The 22,470-nt window shown below is 34.9% G+C and overlaps 2 protein-coding genes across 2 annotated transcripts; both read left to right on the top strand.

Annotated features, from left to right (window-relative positions):
• The first annotated feature begins 1,450 nt into the window (after nt 1-1,450).
• On the top strand, nt 1,451-8,604 carry LOC112570574 (proteasome subunit alpha type-3-like). The gene is given in 11 exon segments (XM_025249085.1): nt 1,451-1,574; nt 1,899-1,920; nt 1,923-1,980; nt 2,427-2,550; nt 2,928-3,029; nt 4,794-4,929; nt 5,573-5,580; nt 6,176-6,288; nt 6,788-6,855; nt 7,602-7,666; nt 7,960-8,604. Coding segments are annotated over 11 exon segments (762 nt in total). The 5' UTR covers nt 1,451-1,553; the 3' UTR covers nt 8,005-8,604.
• A 5,069-nt stretch (nt 8,605-13,673) lies between these two features.
• Nucleotides 13,674-20,829, top strand: LOC112570573 (proteasome subunit alpha type-3-like). Its single transcript, XM_025249084.1, has 9 exons — nt 13,674-13,799; nt 14,123-14,206; nt 14,652-14,775; nt 15,153-15,254; nt 17,019-17,162; nt 18,404-18,516; nt 19,014-19,081; nt 19,827-19,891; nt 20,186-20,829. The coding sequence occupies exons 1-9, from the start codon at nt 13,780-13,782 to the stop codon at nt 20,228-20,230; spliced, it is 765 nt and encodes a 254-aa protein (XP_025104869.1). The 5' UTR covers nt 13,674-13,779; the 3' UTR covers nt 20,231-20,829.
• The last annotated feature ends 1,641 nt before the right edge of the window (nt 20,830-22,470 follow it).

The following is a 22,470-nucleotide window of genomic DNA, read 5'->3' on the forward strand; positions in this document are numbered from 1 at the left end:
TTTGTCACAGATTACGAGTGACTTTGTACATCTGTACTACGAGCTGTAGATCAGTAACTATTACATATTTTATACCGAATTTAACATTTTTGGATTTTATTCAATTAACTTGGTGCTCTTGCATACACGCAGTAGACATATCTTCCATTATATCATTTTCTTCTAAAGATTATCGCAGTGTTTCGGCATAATTTTTCACTGAAACTAAAGTGTTTTGTTTTGTGAGTCATGATGGATGACAAACAGTTGTCTTGAGACTACAGACTGGATTTACCGGCTTTTCTTCTGGCGGCTTGTGAGCTGATTTTGGGTGTTCAAATACTAGGCATTCTGCAGTCGACACAATGAGCTGAAAAAAAGGCTTTTACCTATTAGATATGTTCTATGACTTAAACTGTGGTATGGACAGGGGCATGTGGAGGCTAGATTAAAGTTTTTAACTGAACTTTGCACCCTGGGAAACTCTTCTGGCTACATAACATTTATCTAATATGCATTCTATGTTTGCTGTATGCGTCCATGTCTGTGCAGTTGTTTTTTTCCTGCAAAGCGCATTAAGTCTGCCTATAGGACTGGGATATGGAACTGTATAAGTTCACTTTATTATTATTGAAGGAGGAAAACAATCTCTGGATTTATTCTTTCAGATTTACCAGACTTTTATTCGTATGCTTATCATTTTTATTAGTGGATGATGCTTGGCATGGTGATCGGTGCATTCTTGGCTATCATGACAGTAGTGTACTGCTACCACCACTCTTAAAAAAAACTGCTGAACTGTTTAGAAACAAATCAAAAGGTAATAGAAATATACTATGCCACAATAAACCCCATTTTCAACATTATTAGCAGACATAGCAACAGAATCTACATATACAGTCTTGACGAAAATTCCGAATAAGACCTTATATAGCTCATAAATTGTGGCCGCATCAAAATTTGCTGTACGACAAGCAATCGGAGAAAGGGAACTAACTATGTTAATCCAGACTTTTTTCCATACTATCTCCCTTGCAAGGAAAAAAAAAAAGGTGAACCAGACTCCATGCCGTGCTCATTGTATATATTTTTCTTAAGGTACATTTGTCTTAACTTAAATCAGTTCTTTATCTTGTAAATGGTATTTCTCAATAGTAATAGGAGTGTGAGTATGCAATTTACAAATTTTGCATTTATTATTATTATTGTGGATTTTTTTTTCAATAGAGTTATGCCATTTACTCTTTTTGAGGATTTAAGTCTACGAAAATTGTTTTGTTTTATATTTCTTTTTAGCAATATGCTCTCTAAAAATGTATAGCATAATCAAACCAAAATTGAATCATGTGAAAATACTCCTCATTGTATAAAAATCTAGTTTTTAGACCTTTATTTCTAAGACTTCCTATATTTTCAAAAAAAGATGTTCTTAAATTGTCTTCAACTAAGGAAGTGCGCATGCGTAAAGAAAACGGAAGTAAGTTCTGCATGACAAAGCTTACTTCGAGACGAAGAAACGTGAATAAGAGAGTTTAGACGAAGAAGAAGAAAAAAGAACTCATAAAAATCTACAAATGAGTTCCATTGGCACTGGGGTAAGTATGCAACAGTTTTTGGTGGCTTAAGTGTCTATCTGCTAACTCAAATAGTGATATTGGTAAAAGAGGATTACTGAATTTCGGTTTTGAGCAAGTGCAACAAAGCAGTTAATTATATTTCAATTTTAATTTACAGTATGATCTTTGTGAGAATAATGAAGGGAAATAGTTACTGACCAAAGCATTCAACAGAATCAATATACAAACAACGCAATGAATTATATTTCAATTTTATTTTACAGTATGATATTTGCGAGAATAATAAAGGGAAATAGTTACTGACCAAAACATTCAACATATTTATCGTCTTATGATTTCCAGTATGACCTGTCAGCATCACACTTTTCCCTGATGGCAGAGTATTTCAGGTAGAATATGCGCAGAAGGCAGTCGAAAACAGTGGGTGAGTGCACACTCTTGATGTGACAGCTATATGATACATTAAGTGATGTAGAAACAACCAGTTCTTTGATATTAGGGTCACTGCTTCAGATTGGTGTTTTAAAACTGATGACTACAGTATAATGCATAGTGTAACCGCTTCTGTCTGTAATGCATTAAACTATGGAATCATGTTGTTTCTCTTATACAGTTCTCCGATTACTAAACTTGATAATGTTTTAAGATTATTGAGTGACTATTTTATGTTATAAAAGTACCAAAAACAGTAATAGGTGTGATCTGAAATGAAGGTTTGCTAGTAATTGTACATGAGTGCTTAATCTTAGTCTAGCATTTATGCAGTAATAAAAAAGAAAGGATAAAAGATATGTTCCATGTCGGATAGTCATTTGTATATCTTACAATCAATGTTTGGAATAAGTTTGTATTTTCCTGTATTTTATAAAGCACTGCCATAGGGATCAGAGGCAAGGATGGTGTGGTGTTTGGAGTTGAAAAGCTAGTCACATCAAAGCTGTATGAACAGGGTGCCAACAAACGAATCTTTAACATTGATAGACACATTGGAGTGGTGAGAACCCTATTGTGTAATGTGGATGGCATGTCTGTAGGACTTGGAGAATGTTTGGGAACATAAAATGTAAATTAAACAAAAATAGTAAAATGTCTCACTGTAATTATTTTCTGTGAAAACATGAAAAGTGTTGTATTTTGGTACAGATTTAAATAGAAGAATAATAAGCTTTGTTGTCCATATATGAGGTTACTTTACTATTCCTTGATTATTTCATTTTACATTTTTAGGTGAAATAGATTATCTGATGTTTTACAAAGAGTTTGAAAAATAATTTGCAGGTTTTATTTTATCTGTAAGCATATATATGTGTGTGTGTGTATATATATATAGAGAGAAATATAAAATTCCTTCCCCCCATCCTTTTGATCTAGACTGTTGCAGGCCTATTAGCAGATGCACGTCAGCTTGTGGAGAGAGCCAAAGAGGAATCTTCAAACTATCGCTTTAACTATGGCAGTCCTATTCCTTTACAAGTGAATATATTGTCTAATCTCTAAGTTGTTAAACTTAAGTATTTAAACTTAAAAACAAATATGGATAAGAAGTTTTATTTATGCTTACAGTTTTGGATGATACCAGGATGGATCAATTCATTAGGTCTTTTTATTTGACTGGTTGTTAGTGGGTCTAGAGGGGTATCTGCTGGCAGATCATGTGCGGGAAGGTCTGTTTAGGTAGCAGCAGGCAATATTTCCTGCATCACTTGGAAATGTGTGTTATGTGTATTTCTGTGATGTGTAGGAAAAAAAAACCAAAAGAAAACAACATAAAAAGTAGGGTTCTGTCATTTCATTGCAAAGAGGCACTACTTCAAAGGTGCAAAAATGTGTTTTCATCACATTTTGATACTTTTTTTACCCAAATTTGCAAGCTTGTCAATTTTTATGACAAGTGAAGGTAACATTGAAAACTTATTATTTTGCAACTATTAATTGCTCCTGGTTCAGACAAACAAAATAAACAGCTCCAGATTATTAGTTAACTGTTAATGCATAAGCCAAAATGAAAAATTTTATATATGCAATTTCACTTCAAGAGCATATTTGAGGGCTCTGAAAACAAGAGTGATGCATATTGCATATCCAAAATGATAAAATCTACAGACAGTAGCAAATTCTTTGTCCTGCAGGTGTACAGTTGCAATGATAAATAATATACTGTACTTCATTGACCCACAATAAAAAATTGCTGTGTGGCCCAGGCTTTGTTTTGGCCCTCCATGTCATATTTAGTTGATTTTTCTGAACCTCATTAGTAATGAGTTCTTGGAACTCGAGCATAAGTTTTTCTGGAACAGCTTTATCAGAGCTCGCAGCTCTCCATGTTGCACTACACTGTGTATGCTGGTTCTCTTTTTAAATTTCTCAAACCATCCCTGGCTTGTTTTAAAATGCCTCCTCATCTTCAGATGACATGCCTGGTGTCTTCCTGACACAGTCCACATACAGCACCCTTACCTTTTGCGTATGCAATACCTTCAGCCAGAGAATTGCCTTTTAACTGCTTCCCATTGATCCACACCAGCAACAGGTTCTCAGCATCTTCTAGGAGTTTTGGATGTTACTTGGTAATCATGGTAACTCCTATGGCCACAACAAGCTTCTTATTTCTTCCTTCTTCGGGGTACTACAGATTATTGTTGACAACTTAGCAAAATCAGCTTTCCTATTGCATATGTGTTACAGACCTCCGTCTTCTGATGTTGCCCCTTTCAACTTACCATCACTTTATAACTATGGCTCCAGGCAGCTCTTTTGTCCTCAGAATTGGTCTCCCATCAAATTTTGGTGTAGTTTCACATGATGTATTGTAGCAGATCACATGCCTGAGCTTTTCACTTTCACAGCCAACATGAGGGGCATCAGATACACCTTACTATTATTTAAATTCACACAAATAAGGAAAAGGAATACACAACACACATTGTGACACTCCTATACCTCCTGCAAGGACATCCACATAGCAGTCCACGATGCTTCAGGTAGCAAACCTGCATCCTACTTGGTCTTAAAAACCTATGAGCTTCAGGTCTTTCAGCTTCTGCACTGCAGGGGTTACTAATGTGGTGTCAGTTTTAGTTTATGTATGCTTCCATTAATACGACATTGCATTAAATAATGGAAGGTAATTGTTAATTGTATTTAGTTTATTCCATGCTTTGTTTGCTGTTTGATCCTGTTTACAAACTACTAGATATACCTTTATATACTTAATTTCCTGTCACTTTTTTGTTGCAGCATATGACAAATCGGTTGTCCATGTATGTGCATGCTTACACTTTGCACAGTGCTGTGAGACCATTTGGTGTGAGCATGATTGTTGCCTCATATGATGATAAAGGGCCAGAAATGTACCTTATTGAACCATCAGGGTGTCTTGGGTGAGTACTTCTATTTTTGGTCAAATGCAATGCTAGGTTTAGCAGCTTCAACATGTTGGATCTAAAGGTGGCACTACAGCCACCTGGTGTACTAGACATGCCTGACAAAGATCTGTCTCTGTCTCTCACACAAACATAACCCACAAAATTGCAAAGACATACATTTCAGGGGTAGAAAAACTAGATATATGCTTCTTGAAAGTAGAGGGATGCGAATAATGAATACTGCAACTACATTCAAAGGGAAGAGAGTCATATTAGATCTGGCAGATTGATAATAACATTCTTTCCTTTTCCTTTTAACCACAACTGTTTTACATAATAATTATGTATTTCATGCTATTTCCAATAGCACAGGATAGACTATTGAAATTAAATTGTGTATGAATGAGTGCTAATCATGTTTGGCTGCACTTTGGGGATAGAAGAAAATTTTTTATTTATGTAAAATTCTTAAAAGGAATCAGTGAAGTTGGCGGTAATTTTTTAATATCACAATTTTAGATAATGGTCAAAGAACTGTGCTCACTTTAGCTTGTACCTGGTCTTTTATTAAACATTGCCTCATTATTCAACATTTGCTTGGATAGTCTCTGGAAGACATTAGATGTCTTATATTTAACTTCCTAAAATGAGTATCAAAAGTTATGTTATATATTTTTTTTTTTTATTAGCTGTATGTCAACTTGTTTAGATTTGAATTAGTGGTAATGTGTGCAAAGAAGCCTTCACTAGTAAATAGCTATGCTCTCTTTTAAGAGAAAACAGAAATATATATTCCTTGGTGTTTACGTAATTGTCTAGCATTATAAGCATGTTTATTAGAATGAAGCAGTTGTCTGTAAGATTTTTTGCTTAAAGAAGCCTGTTTCACCTATAGTTGTTCAAGATTTCTTAAGGTTTAAAAGTGAGTCATTTAAACAATTATCTGAGTTTTAAAGGTCCATTGGTCGCCTCAGAATGCAACATTTTTTCCCAAATGACTGGGCTGTGTTATGATACTTCCAAAAATATGAGTGAATAAACCTTCCATTCTCAAGATACTTACAAACGAAAGGAAATATAGCCAGTGAGAGAGGTTTGAATGTAGGGTTCCCAGGCAGTCATGATTTTGACTTCTTTTCTGAGCATATTTTTTCAACATTATTATTATTGTAGGTTGTAAGAGCTGCTTAAGTCTGCCATATTATTGAATTGCAAATTAATTTTATATATTAATGTCAATAATACATTTTACAGGGATACTATGGATGTGCTATTGGCAAAGCAAAACAGACAGCTAAAACTGAAATTGAAAAGCTCAAGATGAAGGATATGACAATGGAAGAAATTGTAAAGGAAGTTGCAAAAATGTAAGGTGCTAATTTTGAAGAGTTCTTTATATAAGAAGAGTAATTATTATAATTATATAAGAAGAGTAATTATTACCAGGATCAGAAAAAAGATATTTACTATATTAAACACTTCATGCAGTTAACTTAGTTGGCAGCTAGTGAACTCTCATTTTCATAGGGGAAACAATTTAAAGTAAATATTGGCTCAATACTTTGAACAGTAAAACGCATACTGATATGAATAGTCTTTATTTTAGATGTGTAAGAGTCTTGCACAGCTAAATTGTTTGCCTTACAGAATACTGGTATGTACTTAAAGTATGCTTAACTTTAAAGATTAGTAGTGCAAGTTTGAATTTTTGGGTGGATGGAGGATTTTTATTTTGTCATAATACCTCATTGTCAAAATTTATTGAAAATTCATCTTGCATATTCAAACTAAGCTAAATATGAAAGGTTTCTTAATTTTAATCGTTATTGAAAAAAAGTATTTATAAAAGTGTATTTTTGATTTCAGAATTTATGTTGTTCATGATGAGGTTAAAGACAAATCATTTGAGCTCGAACTGAGCTGGGTTGGGAAAGGTAAGTTACCATGGAGTTTGAATTTTTTAAATTCTTTATACTGTTTCCTGTTTTTATGTAGAGATGCAGATCTTTTATACAATGTTATTTTTAATAAGGATCTTTGACACATGGCTCTGGCTATAATTCAGTGACTGCCTGCGTTAGCAGTCAGTATTGTGCAGCTAAATCCTCAAATTCAGTGTTTTAATTTCCATTTCAAACCAAGGGCTAAGATCAGGAGTAGTTCTGCATATTCATGCATCACTTGTCACTTATGTTTAGGTTCTGAAGATTTAAAGAAAGAAAAAAAACGTAAACATGAGATAACCTGCAGTATTATGGTATTGCTGACATAGTCATAGCTCTTATTTTGAAGAGAGAGGAAAATGCTTGCATTAATTCCATTTTGAATCTTTCAGTACATATTTTTAGCAACACCTTTTTTTCAATCACATTGATTCATTTACCCTGAATCATCAAAGATGAAATAGACATGAATGTGGCCAGGACATAAGGCTACATTTTAAGTCATAATAATCCATGTTCCCAACCAAATCTAAGCATTTATCTCATGCACATTTTTGTGAATTAAAAGAGAATAAATATTATATCAACTAAAATAGCCAGTCAGGATGTTAGGTTGTTAGGTTTGCTTATGGTCACTGCTGGATTTCACGAGTTTCTGGCAAACGTAAGTTTTAGTGAGTCACGTGGTATGAATATAGGTAGTAAAAAGCACTGCAATGTAGACATTTCTCTTGCAGTAACAGGAGGTAAGCATCAGATGGTCCCTAAGGAGATTCATGTTGCTGCTGAAAAGTATGCAAAAGTGAGTACAACACTGTGGTTGTTTATATCCATTTCTGGGTTCAAGCAGCAAGTATAAAACATCTTATTATGTCTTCATGCCATGCAGAAATGTGAAAAAACCCAGAATAACTTCAGATTACTTAAGCACATAAAACTTTTTGTGCAGACATTATTTTCTATCTTCGTTACCTCCCTTCATTTAAACGATTTATTTCTATGACAAATAGTTCACATGTTCGCAGTTTTATATTTATGGAAGCCTGTCCTTTTGCAAAAGAATTGTTCTTCACTACTTATTTTACTTCATTCCAGGAAGCTTTGGAAGAATCTGATGATTCAGATGAAGAAGATCTATAGTAGTTATCAGACTTAAAAGTTGACTCGAAAACAATGATCATGTGGTGTGAGCTACGTTGTTTCTGGAACAAATTACTGCAAACACCAGCTTAGCAAATCAGCCTGTCCTTGGTATTTCTTGGGCCTTGGCTTTGAAGTTTACACCCTTGTCTTATCATTTGTTTCATAGGGTGTCATTTTCAAGGAATCATTTTGCCTTGAAAGGTGTTAAGCAGCATATATCTTACCATACATGAAGAGCTGGATAGATTATTGTTTCCTTCATTGCTACTACAGGGATCTTACTATGATTACAGTTTTATCTCTGCTATTTTGTTTTATTTTAGGAGAGAGGGTACGTTACATTACTGTAGCTTATGCCCACTTTTTTTTAAGGATAGTACTAGCAAAGTGCAGGGTGAATTTCAAAATTGTTTGCTTGCTAATTGGTAATAAAAGCATTAACTGTTTAAAGCTCTTAGTTCACTTTTCATTGATTGGCTACTTGTTTGGTTGTATCAAAAACATTGGGACATGAAACTTCATGTTAACAATGAATAAAACACTGTGAGAAAAGAGCATTAACACACAAAAATAAATAAATTCATATTCAAAACAGCAGAGCCATTTGTTCCTATTATTTGATGATCAAAGACTGTGTCAGAATGAATGAAATATAGGCAGTGTATCACTTGCTCTCAGATTAATTGTGAAACCTTATAGTGTCAAGAAAAATCTACTATTTGTACAGTGCTACTGTTTAAATATGAGACAGATTTTATAATTTGACAGATACTGTATGATATATTCCTACACATTTAACCTCAAAAATGAGCATTAGAATAATTCACTGAAAGCACAAATGTACACATGAAGTTTATTCACATGCCAAGAAAGAAAATTGCATGACTTGGAACAACAGTACGATTTGAGAATGTCTGATAGGAAGACTTTATAATATGTATTAGATAAACACATTTTTTAAAGCAAATGTGATCTGTAAGTTTTTTTGTGATAACATGAATCCATGTTGTTAGCCTATTTCTTCTTTTGTCAACATTTACAAGCTTATCACCAGGCATGGAGAATATGTATTAATTGAAGGGTCAGGCCAGTGATAACATGTAGAAGCAGTACGGCAATTGTTTGAAATTCTCAGAAAAGAAAATAAGTTTGACAGTCTGATAGTCGTTGGTAATTCTTCATTAAATACTTTTTTATTATTATGTTCTTCAAGGTCAAAGTGTCTGAATTCCTGTTAATCAAGCATCAGAATTAAACTTTTATTGAATAAGCTTATCTCGTGTACACTCATTTAAGGCAAATGGAATGTCGGGAGAATTTTTTTTTAAATGTCAGAAGAAGTATTTTAACAGAAAAATACTCGTTGATATCTATGGAAAAATATATTAAGAAACAGCATCATACGATTTGAAACATGGACGGAAATGAGGTGGACAACAAAATGGGGGAAAAAAGTTGTGATAAGCATTTGTAATTTATAGTTGTCTTTTATAATTCTTAAAACCAAAAAAACTGCTATTCCTTGGAATATTGAGAGCTTTGTGTATGCTGTTGTATTTGGCACTTAGGTAGTCCTAGAAATTATTATTTAAAAATATTCTGAGAACTGTTGTATATGAGACAAATAGAATTCCAGGAGGTGTGGGCATTACAAGAACAAAGACTTTTTTTTTTTTTACGAGGAATTTTAAGTGGAGTCAAAGTTCAGTTACACATTTCTGTCCTTGCTCATCACGGTATGACAGGTTCCAGGTGTACTGTCAGCACAAGACAAGTTTATTATCACAGCGTTGTGTCAAGGAACAACGAGTATCATTGTATCATTTTATCTCATTTGACATCGGCGAGGCGGTTTACTGAGTAATTCTGAGGCCGAGTGACCGACGGTCGCATGAGTAAGTACGTTTAAGTACTATCGAGAGAACTGAGAGGGTAGACACTGGTCTGTAGCTTTTTAAATCGTCAGAATTCAAGCTGTATTTCTAAAGACGAGGTCTTACCAGTTAGTGTTTGAAAGAGGAGCAATTTCAGACGAAACAAAAGTATTCAAAAGAGACGTAAAAGCTATTCTAGACAATCAAAGAAAAGGCTAGAAGGATTTCTTGGAAACTGCAGTACTATGGACCTAACGTACTCAGCAGAAACGGGTTAGCAAGAATCTCATGGAATATCAGCAAACCTGTCGGCATTGCCCACTGGCATTAAAGAGACTTAATTTGAAGATATCCAAAGAAGAAAACTTAGGAGCGACACTGGTAACACTAATCAGCCAGCCAAGGTATCTGAACAATCCGCCCAGGCCTCCTCCAGAACCAGACATGCGTGGCACAGAACGCAGAGTGTATCGTGATGGTGTCACCTCACTATGGTTCATCTCCGAAAGGCCCAAACCCTGTTCATCATTGTTGAGGTTACGTATCTCAACAGTTTTGTTTCCACAAAACAGTTCATTAGGCGCAGAATCTTGAGATTAGAAAATGTATCGTCGACGGCTGTCAGGGAACTAGAACCTTCACACCTGCAATGGGCACGAGCACGTCGGGGTCTGGATTGGGAGAGACGAGTGGAACACAACAGGAGAAAAGAAGGAAATGTTATAATTCTAACCCTGAAGAGGTCGTGGCTTGCGATGACCAGCAGACTAAAACACTAAAATCGACCAATAGAAAGAAAAGCGTTTGTCAAAAATGAGAGTATTCAAAGTATCAAAAGCAAACTGAGATGAAGACAACAAAATGGAAGAATAAAGACAGTTTGGTCATAAAATCATACAACATAAGCATTCACTTAAACGAGAACACAATTCAAGATCAAAGAAGACACAAAGAAAAGTCAGAAAGGAATAAATACGATTGTAAGCAATAAAACTTCGCCAAAAAAATCAGAGTAATCGGCAAAGGACAAAGCAGCTTAGCCTGTTATGCACAGCTTCGTTTTAAAAATCATATGTATTTTCTTTCCTCTTTAGTGTCCCTCCTTCCCCGTGTTTATTAACTTTTTTAAAATAAAAAGTACAAGTTCCCATGGCCTTTATCGGAAAGGGGAGGGGAGTGCTCTCTCGAGTCCTTGTTCTGATCATTACTAACAATACTTCACAGCAAACACATACCAACTTGCATTATAGTCAGTTCCATAAGACCAGGTATCAGAAAATCAACAGCTTCTGAAGAGTTTCTGCATGACTGTCAAAACTATCTGCCATTATCTTTGCCGGATCATCTTCATCGTTACGGCTTTGTGGCCGATAATATACAGCAACCAGCAAAAACCTGGTACAAGCTGCTCCACTACACAGAAGCACCTGGTGTAAATCCATCATTAGGTGCGGAAACCATTTTTTCCTCATTCAACAAGACAGAAAGAGGAAAGAAGAAAAAAGAGACGACAAACACTAATTTGTGTATACTATAAATTATAAAATTTTTAATTGCATTTAGGGATATGGAGTGAAGGGAATAAGAATGAGATAATTTAACCTAAGTGGGAAAGTGGGGGTGGGTGGGATATGCTAACAATTATATATATTAAAAATATCAACGGATCTTTAAAATTTCAGATTAATTAAATTTCACGAATTTAAAGCGGGGTGCCAGAATAAAGTCGTCAAACTATTGCTGCCATCTTATTCCGTTGAGGTTACGAGTGTACCTCCCTTCCCCAACTGCTAATCCTCCCACTAATATGAGTGAGAGCTTAGACGTCAAAAGCCAGTCTGTCGATAAATTAAATTACACCAGCAGCTCATTGTGCAGGTTTGTTTTTGCAATATTCTTTTGCACGTGCGCGAAAATCAATAAGTGCATACCATGCGTGTAGCATGCACGACTGAGCTTGAGTGATGTACGTACACCTGCAGCACAGCAGCTGCCGAGGTGACCCGGTACTTTACGAAGGCTGTCACGCACTCCACATCATTCACGCCAGCTGCGACAGTAACGAATCCCACACCCTCATCCCTAAAAAAAAAATAATAATAATAATCTAAGCACGTTAAAAACACATCACGAGAGGAAAGCAGCGATGTTGCACTGAGTGCACTACTGGAATTGCAAATGCCAAGTATTTTATGATGCTGGGCCTGTTGTTAATAATAATTTCACCATCATTTTTCCAGCCACTAATCAACCCCCAGCCGAGTGTGCGATTCTCTGGCTCTGCACTGACGCTTGATCTTTGACCCGTGTCTTCCTACCGAAAATAGAAGCGGAAGGAAATGTTTGGAAATGTTTCTATGGCGTGTGCCCGGACATTAACTCAGAAGATTGAGGGCAATGATTTTACAGTGGCGGTGGTGGTAGTGAGTATTGTGACTCAAGGTTCAACTTAATCAGTTTGACCGCCTGTGATGATGATACACCAGTTAGAAATTGGGACGCGTGATAGTAAACACTCACGATGATAAGAATTATTAAGCAAACTCATCGCCCACTATACGCTGATGTGGTGTTTATCTGACACTCGATGGGGGTTAGACCAGTCTGATGTACAGTTCAGCAGCACAAATATTTCCAATGCTATCCAACGCATGCGGTGGCTTCGTGGCCAATCGATCCCAGTGGGAGAATTCACACCTCCCGCAAAAACAGATCGCAGCGTCCTGCTCACGGGTGGTGGTGGTGGGTGATGGTGTGTTGAGGGTGGTGGTGATGGTGTTGAGGGTGGAACTTTGCACCCTGGGAAACTCTTCTGGCTACATAACATTTATCTAATATGCATTCTATGTTTGCTGTATGCGTCCATGTCTGTGCAGTTGTTTTTTTCCTGCAAAGCGCATTAAGTCTGCCTATAGGACTGGGATATGGAACTGTATAAGTTCACTTTATTATTATTGAAGGAGGAAAACAATCTCTGGATTTATTCTTTCAGATTTACCAGACTTTTATTCGTATGCTTATCATTTTTATTAGTGGATGATGCTTGGCATGGTGATCGGTGCATTCTTGGCTATCATGACAGTAGTGTACTGCTACCACCACTCTTAAAAAAAACTGCTGAACTGTTTAGAAACAAATCAAAAGGTAATAGAAATATACTATGCCACAATAAACCCCATTTTCAACATTATTAGCAGACATAGCAACAGAATCTACATATACAGTCTTGACGAAAATTCCGAATAAGACCTTATATAGCTCATAAATTGTGGCCGCATCAAAATTTGCTGTACGACAAGCAATCGGAGAAAGGGAACTAACTATGTTAATCCAGACTTTTTTCCATACTATCTCCCTTGCAAGGAAAAAAAAAAAGGTGAACCAGACTCCATGCCGTGCTCATTGTATATATTTTTCTTAAGGTACATTTGTCTTAACTTAAATCAGTTCTTTATCTTGTAAATGGTATTTCTCAATAGTAATAGGAGTGTGAGTATGCAATTTACAAATTTTGCATTTATTATTATTATTGTGGATTTTTTTTTCAATAGAGTTATGCCATTTACTCTTTTTGAGGATTTAAGTCTACGAAAATTGTTTTGTTTTATATTTCTTTTTAGCAATATGCTCTCTAAAAATGTATAGCATAATCAAACCAAAATTGAATCATGTGAAAATACTCCTCATTGTATAAAAATCTAGTTTTTAGACCTTTATTTCTAAGACTTCCTATATTTTCAAAAAAAGATGTTCTTAAATTGTCTTCAACTAAGGAAGTGCGCATGCGTAAAGAAAACGGAAGTAAGTTCTGCATGACAAAGCTTACTTCGAGACGAAGAAACGTGAATAAGAGAGTTTAGACGAAGAAGAAGAAAAAAGAACTCATAAAAATCTACAAATGAGTTCCATTGGCACTGGGTAAGTATGCAACAGTTTTTGGTGGCTTAAGTGTCTATCTGCTAACTCAAATAGTGATATTGGTAAAAGAGGATTACTGAATTTCGGTTTTGAGCAAGTGCAACAAAGCAGTTAATTATATTTCAATTTTAATTTACAGTATGATCTTTGTGAGAATAATGAAGGGAAATAGTTACTGACCAAAGCATTCAACAGAATCAATATACAAACAACGCAATGAATTATATTTCAATTTTATTTTACAGTATGATATTTGCGAGAATAATAAAGGGAAATAGTTACTGACCAAAACATTCAACATATTTATCGTCTTATGATTTCCAGTATGACCTGTCAGCATCACACTTTTCCCCTGATGGCAGAGTATTTCAGGTAGAATATGCGCAGAAGGCAGTCGAAAACAGTGGGTGAGTGCACACTCTTGATGTGACAGCTATATGATACATTAAGTGATGTAGAAACAACCAGTTCTTTGATATTAGGGTCACTGCTTCAGATTGGTGTTTTAAAACTGATGACTACAGTATAATGCATAGTGTAACCGCTTCTGTCTGTAATGCATTAAACTATGGAATCATGTTGTTTCTCTTATACAGTTCTCCGATTACTAAACTTGATAATGTTTTAAGATTATTGAGTGACTATTTTATGTTATAAAAGTACCAAAAACAGTAATAGGTGTGATCTGAAATGAAGGTTTGCTAGTAATTGTACATGAGTGCTTAATCTTAGTCTAGCATTTATGCAGTAATAAAAAAGAAAGGATAAAAGATATGTTCCATGTCGGATAGTCATTTGTATATCTTACAATCAATGTTTGGAATAAGTTTGTATTTCCTGTATTTTATAAAGCACTGCCATAGGGATCAGAGGCAAGGATGGTGTGGTGTTTGGAGTTGAAAAGCTAGTCACATCAAAGCTGTATGAACAGGGTGCCAACAAACGAATCTTTAACATTGATAGACACATTGGAGTGGTGAGAACCCTATTGTGTAATGTGGATGGCATGTCTGTAGGACTTGGAGAATGTTTGGGAACATAAAATGTAAATTAAACAAAAATAGTAAAATGTCTCACTGTAATTATTTTCTGTGAAAACATGAAAAGTGTTGTATTTTGGTACAGATTTAAATAGAAGAATAATAAGCTTTGTTGTCCATATATGAGGTTACTTTACTATTCCTTGATTATTTCATTTTACATTTTTAGGTGAAATAGATTATCTGATGTTTTACAAAGAGTTTGAAAAATAATTTGCAGGTTTTATTTTATCTGTAAGCATATATATGTGTGTGTGTGTATATATATATAGAGAGAAATATAAAATTCCTTCCCCCCATCCTTTTGATCTAGACTGTTGCAGGCCTATTAGCAGATGCACGTCAGCTTGTGGAGAGAGCCAAAGAGGAATCTTCAAACTATCGCTTTAACTATGGCAGTCCTATTCCTTTACAAGTGAATATATTGTCTAATCTCTAAGTTGTTAAACTTAAGTATTTAAACTTAAAAACAAATATGGATAAGAAGTTTTATTTATGCTTACAGTTTTGGATGATACCAGGATGGATCAATTCATTAGGTCTTTTTATTTGACTGGTTGTTAGTGGGTCTAGAGGGGTATCTGCTGGCAGATCATGTGCGGGAAGGTCTGTTTAGGTAGCAGCAGGCAATATTTCCTGCATCACTTGGAAATGTGTGTTATGTGTATTTCTGTGATGTGTAGGAAAAAAAAACCAAAAGAAAACAACATAAAAAGTAGGGTTCTGTCATTTCATTGCAAAGAGGCACTACTTCAAAGGTGCAAAAATGTGTTTTCATCACATTTTGATACTTTTTTTTACCCAAATTTGCAAGCTTGTCAATTTTTATGACAAGTGAAGGTAACATTGAAAACTTATTATTTTGCAACTATTAATTGCTCCTGGTTCAGACAAACAAAATAAACAGCTCCAGATTATTAGTTAACTGTTAATGCATAAGCCAAAATGAAAAATTTTATATATGCAATTTCACTTCAAGAGCATATTTGAGGGCTCTGAAAACAAGAGTGATGCATATTGCATATCCAAAATGATAAAATCTACAGACAGTAGCAAATTCTTTGTCCTGCAGGTGTACAGTTGCAATGATAAATAATATACTGTACTTCATTGACCCACAATAAAAAATTGCTGTGTGGCCCAGGCTTTGTTTTGGCCCTCCATGTCATATTTAGTTGATTTTTCTGAACCTCATTAGTAATGAGTTCTTGGAACTCGAGCATAAGTTTTTCTGGAACAGCTTTATCAGAGCTCGCAGCTCTCCATGTTGCACTACACTGTGTATGCTGGTTCTCTTTTTAAATTTCTCAAACCATCCCTGGCTTGTTTTAAAATGCCTCCTCATCTTCAGATGACATGCCTGGTGTCTTCCTGACACAGTCCACATACAGCACCCTTACCTTTTGCGTATGCAATACCTTCAGCCAGAGAATTGCCTTTTAACTGCTTCCCATTGATCCACACCAGCAACAGGTTCTCAGCATCTTCTAGGAGTTTTGGATGTTACTTGGTAATCATGGTAACTCCTATGGCCACAACAAGCTTCTTATTTCTTCCTTCTTCGGGGTACTACAGATTATTGTTGACAACTTAGCAAAATCAGCTTTCCTATTGCATATGTGTTACAGACCTCCGTCTTCTGATGTTGCCCCTTTCAACTTACCATCACTTTATAACTATGGCTCCAGGCAGCTCTTTTGTCCTCAGAATTGGTCTCCCATCAAATTTTGGTGTAGTTTCACATGATGTATTGTAGCAGATCACATGCTGAGCTTTTCACTTTCACAGCCAACATGAGGGGCATCAGATACACCTTACTATTATTTAAATTCACACAAATAAGGAAAAGGAATACACAACACACATTGTGACACTCCTATACCTCCTGCAAGGACATCCACATAGCAGTCCACGATGCTTCAGGTAGCAAACCTGCATCCTACTTGGTCTTAAAAACCTATGAGCTTCAGGTCTTTCAGCTTCTGCACTGCAGGGGTTACTAATGTGGTGTCAGTTTTAGTTTATGTATGCTTCCATTAATACGACATTGCATTAAATAATGGAAGGTAATTGTTAATTGTATTTAGTTTATTCCATGCTTTGTTTGCTGTTTGATCCTGTTTACAAACTACTAGATATACCTTTATATACTTAATTTCCTGTCACTTTTTTGTTGCAGCATATGACAAATCGGTTGTCCATGTATGTGCATGCTTACACTTTGCACAGTGCTGTGAGACCATTTGGTGTGAGCATGATTGTTGCCTCATATGATGATAAAGGGCCAGAAATGTACCTTATTGAACCATCAGGGGTGTCTTGGGTGAGTACTTCTATTTTTGGTCAAATGCAATGCTAGGTTTAGCAGCTTCAACATGTTGGATCTAAAGGTGGCACTACAGCCACCTGGTGTACTAGACATGCCTGACAAAGATCTGTCTCTGTCTCTCACACAAACATAACCCACAAAATTGCAAAGACATACATTTCAGGGGGTAGAAAAACTAGATATATGCTTCTTGAAAGTAGAGGGATGCGAATAATGAATACTGCAACTACATTCAAAGGGAAGAGAGTCATATTAGATCTGGCAGATTGATAATAACATTCTTTCCTTTTCCTTTTAACCACAACTGTTTTACATAATAATTATGTATTTCATGCTATTTCCAATAGCACAGGATAGACTATTGAAATTAAATTTGTGTATGAATGAGTGCTAATCATGTTTGGCTGCACTTTGGGGATAGAAGAAAATTTTTTATTTATGTAAAATTCTTAAAAGGAATCAGTGAAGTTGGCGGTAATTTTTTAATATCACAATTTTAGATAATGGTCAAAGAACTGTGCTCACTTTAGCTTGTACCTGGTCTTTTATTAAACATTGCCTCATTATTCAACATTTGCTTGGATAGTCTCTGGAAGACATTAGATGTCTTATATTTAACTTCCTAAAATGAGTATCAAAAGTTATGTTATATATTTTTTTTTTTTATTAGCTGTATGTCAACTTGTTTAGATTTGAATTAGTGGTAATGTGTGCAAAGAAGCCTTCACTAGTAAATAGCTATGCTCTCTTTTAAGAGAAAACAGAAATATATATTCCTTGGTGTTTACGTAATTGTCTAGCATTATAAGCATGTTTATTAGAATGAAGCAGTTGTCTGTAAGATTTTTTGCTTAAAGAAGCCTGTTTCACCTATAGTTGTTCAAGATTTCTTAAGGTTTAAAAGTGAGTCATTTAAACAATTATCTGAGTTTTAAAGGTCCATTGGTCGCCTCAGAATGCAACATTTTTTCCCAAATGACTGGGCTGTGTTATGATACTTCCAAAAATATGAGTGAATAAACCTTCCATTCTCAAGATACTTACAAACGAAAGGAAATATAGCCAGTGAGAGAGGTTTGAATGTAGGGTTCCCAGGCAGTCATGATTTTGACTTCTTTTCTGAGCATATTTTTTCAACATTATTATTATTGTAGGTTGTAAGAGCTGCTTAAGTCTGCCATATTATTGAATTGCAAATTAATTTTATATATTAATGTCAATAATACATTTTACAGGGATACTATGGATGTGCTATTGGCAAAGCAAAACAGACAGCTAAAACTGAAATTGAAAAGCTCAAGATGAAGGATATGACAATGGAAGAAATTGTAAAGGAAGTTGCAAAAATGTAAGGTGCTAATTTGAAGAGTTCTTTATATAAGAAGAGTAATTATTATAATTATATAAGAAGAGTAATTATTACCAGGATCAGAAAAAGATATTTACTATATTAAACACTTCATGCAGTTAACTTAGTTGGCAGCTAGTGAACTCTCATTTTCATAGGGGAAACAATTTAAAGTAAATATTGGCTCAATACTTTGAACAGTAAAACGCATACTGATATGAATAGTCTTTATTTTAGATGTGTAAGAGTCTTGCACAGCTAAATTGTTTGCCTTACAGAATACTGGTATGTACTTAAAGTATGCTTAACTTTAAAGATTAGTAGTGCAAGTTTGAATTTTTGGGTGGATGGAGGATTTTTATTTTGTCATAATACCTCATTGTCAAAATTTATTGAAAATTCATCTTGCATATTCAAACTAAGCTAAATATGAAAGGTTTCTTAATTTTAATCGTTATTGAAAAAAAGTATTTATAAAAGTGTATTTTTGATTTCAGAATTTATGTTGTTCATGATGAGGTTAAAGACAAATCATTTGAGCTCGAACTGAGCTGGGTTGGGAAAGGTAAGTTACCATGGAGTTTGAATTTTTTAAATTCTTTATACTGTTTCCTGTTTTTATGTAGAGATGCAGATCTTTTATACAATGTTATTTTTAATAAGGATCTTTGACACATGGCTCTGGCTATAATTCAGTGACTGCCTGCGTTAGCAGTCAGTATTGTGCAGCTAAATCCTCAAATTCAGTGTTTTAATTTCCATTTCAAACCAAGGGCTAAGATCAGGAGTAGTTCTGCATATTCATGCATCACTTGTCACTTATGTTTAGGTTCTGAAGATTTAAAGAAAGAAAAAAAACGTAAACATGAGATAACCTGCAGTATTATGGTATTGCTGACATAGTCATAGCTCTTATTTTGAAGAGAGAGGAAAATGCTTGCATTAATTCCATTTTGAATCTTTCAGTACATATTTTTAGCAACACCTTTTTTTCAATCACATTGATTCATTTACCCTGAATCATCAAAGATGAAATAGACATGAATGTGGCCAGGACATAAGGCTACATTTTAAGTCATAATAATCCATGTTCCCAACCAAATCTAAGCATTTATCTCATGCACATTTTTGTGAATTAAAAGAGAATAAATATTATATCAACTAAAATAGCCAGTCAGGATGTTAGGTTGTTAGGTTTGCTTATGGTCACTGCTGGATTTCACGAGTTTCTGGCAAACGTAAGTTTTAGTGAGTCACGTGGTATGAATATAGGTAGTAAAAGCACTGCAATGTAGACATTTCTCTTGCAGTAACAGGAGGTAAGCATCAGATGGTCCCTAAGGAGATTCATGTTGCTGCTGAAAAGTATGCAAAAGTGAGTACAACACTGTGGTTGTTTATATCCATTTCTGGGGTTCAAGCAGCAAGTATAAAACATCTTATTATGTCTTCATGCCATGCAGAAATGTGAAAAAACCCAGAATAACTTCAGATTACTTAAGCACATAAAACTTTTTGTGCAGACATTATTTTCTATCTTCGTTACCTCCCTTCATTTAAACGATTTATTTCTATGACAAATAGTTCACATGTTCGCAGTTTTATATTTATGGAAGCCTGTCCTTTTGCAAAAGAATTGTTCTTCACTACTTATTTTACTTCATTCCAGGAAGCTTTGGAAGAATCTGATGATTCAGATGAAGAAGATCTATAGTAGTTATCAGACTTAAAAGTTGACTCGAAAACAATGATCATGTGGTGTGAGCTACGTTGTTTCTGGAACAAATTACTGCAAACACCAGCTTAGCAAATCAGCCTGTCCTTGGTATTTCTTGGGCCTTGGCTTTGAAGTTTACACCCTTGTCTTATCATTTGTTTCATAGGGTGTCATTTTCAAGGAATCATTTTGCCTTGAAAGGTGTTAAGCAGCATATATCTTACCATACATGAAGAGCTGGATAGATTATTGTTTCCTTCATTGCTACTACAGGGATCTTACTATGATTACAGTTTTATCTCTGCTATTTTGTTTTATTTTAGGAGAGAGGGTACGTTACATTACTGTAGCTTATGCCCACTTTTTTTAAGGATAGTACTAGCAAAGTGCAGGGTGAATTTCAAAATTGTTTGCTTGCTAATTGGTAATAAAAGCATTAACTGTTTAAAGCTCTTAGTTCACTTTTCATTGATTGGCTACTTGTTTGGTTGTATCAAAAACATTGGGACATGAAACTTCATGTTAACAATGAATAAAACACTGTGAGAAAAGAGCATTAACACACAAAAATAAATAAATTCATATTCAAAACAGCAGAGCCATTTGTTCCTATTATTTGATGATCAAAGACTGTGTCAGAATGAATGAAATATAGGCAGTGTATCACTTGCTCTCAGATTAATTGTGAAACCTTATAGTGTCAAGAAAAATCTACTATTTGTACAGTGCTACTGTTTAAATATGAGACAGATTTTATAATTTGACAGATACTGTATGATATATTCCTACACATTTAACCTCAAAAATGAGCATTAGAATAATTCACTGAAAGCACAAATGTACACATGAAGTTTATTCACATGCCAAGAAAGAAAATTGCATGACTTGGAACAACAGTACGATTTGAGAATGTCTGATAGGAAGACTTTATAATATGTATTAGATAAACACATTTTTTAAAGCAAATGTGATCTGTAAGTTTTTTTGTGATAACATGAATCCATGTTGTTAGCCTATTTCTTCTTTGTCAACATTTACAAGCTTATCACCAGGCATGGAGAATATGTATTAATTGAAGGGTCAGGCCAGTGATAACATGTAGAAGCAGTACGGCAATTGTTTGAAATTCTCAGAAAAGAAAATAAGTTTGACAGTCTGATAGTCGTTGGTAATTCTTCATTAAATACTTTTTTATTATTATGTTCTTCAAGGTCAAAGTGTCTGAATTCCTGTTAATCAAGCATCAGAATTAAACTTTTATTGAATAAGCTTATCTCGTGTACACTCATTTAAGGCAAATGGAATGTCGGGAGAATTTTTTTTTAAATGTCAGAAGAAGTATTTTAACAGAAAAATACTCGTTGATATCTATGGAAAAATATATTAAGAAACAGCATCATACGATTTGAAACATGGACGGAAATGAGGTGGACAACAAAATGGGGGAAAAAAGTTGTGATAAGCATTTGTAATTTATAGTTGTCTTTTATAATTCTTAAAACCAAAAAAACTGCTATTCCTTGGAATATTGAGAGCTTTGTGTATGCTGTTGTATTTGGCACTTAGGTAGTCCTAGAAATTATTATTTAAAAATATTCTGAGAACTGTTGTATATGAGACAAATAGAATTCCAGGAGGTGTGGGCATTACAAGAACAAAGACTTTTTTTTTTTTTACGAGGAATTTTAAGTGGAGTCAAAGTTCAGTTACACATTTCTGTCCTTGCTCATCACGGTATGACAGGTTCCAGGTGTACTGTCAGCACAAGACAAGTTTATTATCACAGCGTTGTGTCAAGGAACAACGAGTATCATTGTATCATTTTATCTCATTTGACATCGGCGAGGCGGTTTACTGAGTAATTCTGAGGCCGAGTGACCGACGGTCGCATGAGTAAGTACGTTTAAGTACTATCGAGAGAACTGAGAGGGTAGACACTGGTCTGTAGCTTTTTAAATCGTCAGAATTCAAGCTGTATTTCTAAAGACGAGGTCTTACCAGTTAGTGTTTGAAAGAGGAGCAATTTCAGACGAAACAAAAGTATTCAAAAGAGACGTAAAAGCTATTCTAGACAATCAAAGAAAAGGCTAGAAGGATTTCTTGGAAACTGCAGTACTATGGACCTAACGTACTCAGCAGAAACGGGTTAGCAAGAATCTCATGGAATATCAGCAAACCTGTCGGCATTGCCCACTGGCATTAAAGAGACTTAATTTGAAGATATCCAAAGAAGAAAA

Source organism: Pomacea canaliculata, linkage group LG8 (genome assembly GCF_003073045.1).
Source record: "Pomacea canaliculata isolate SZHN2017 linkage group LG8, ASM307304v1, whole genome shotgun sequence".
Classification (NCBI taxonomy): Eukaryota; Metazoa; Mollusca; class Gastropoda; order Architaenioglossa; family Ampullariidae; genus Pomacea; species Pomacea canaliculata.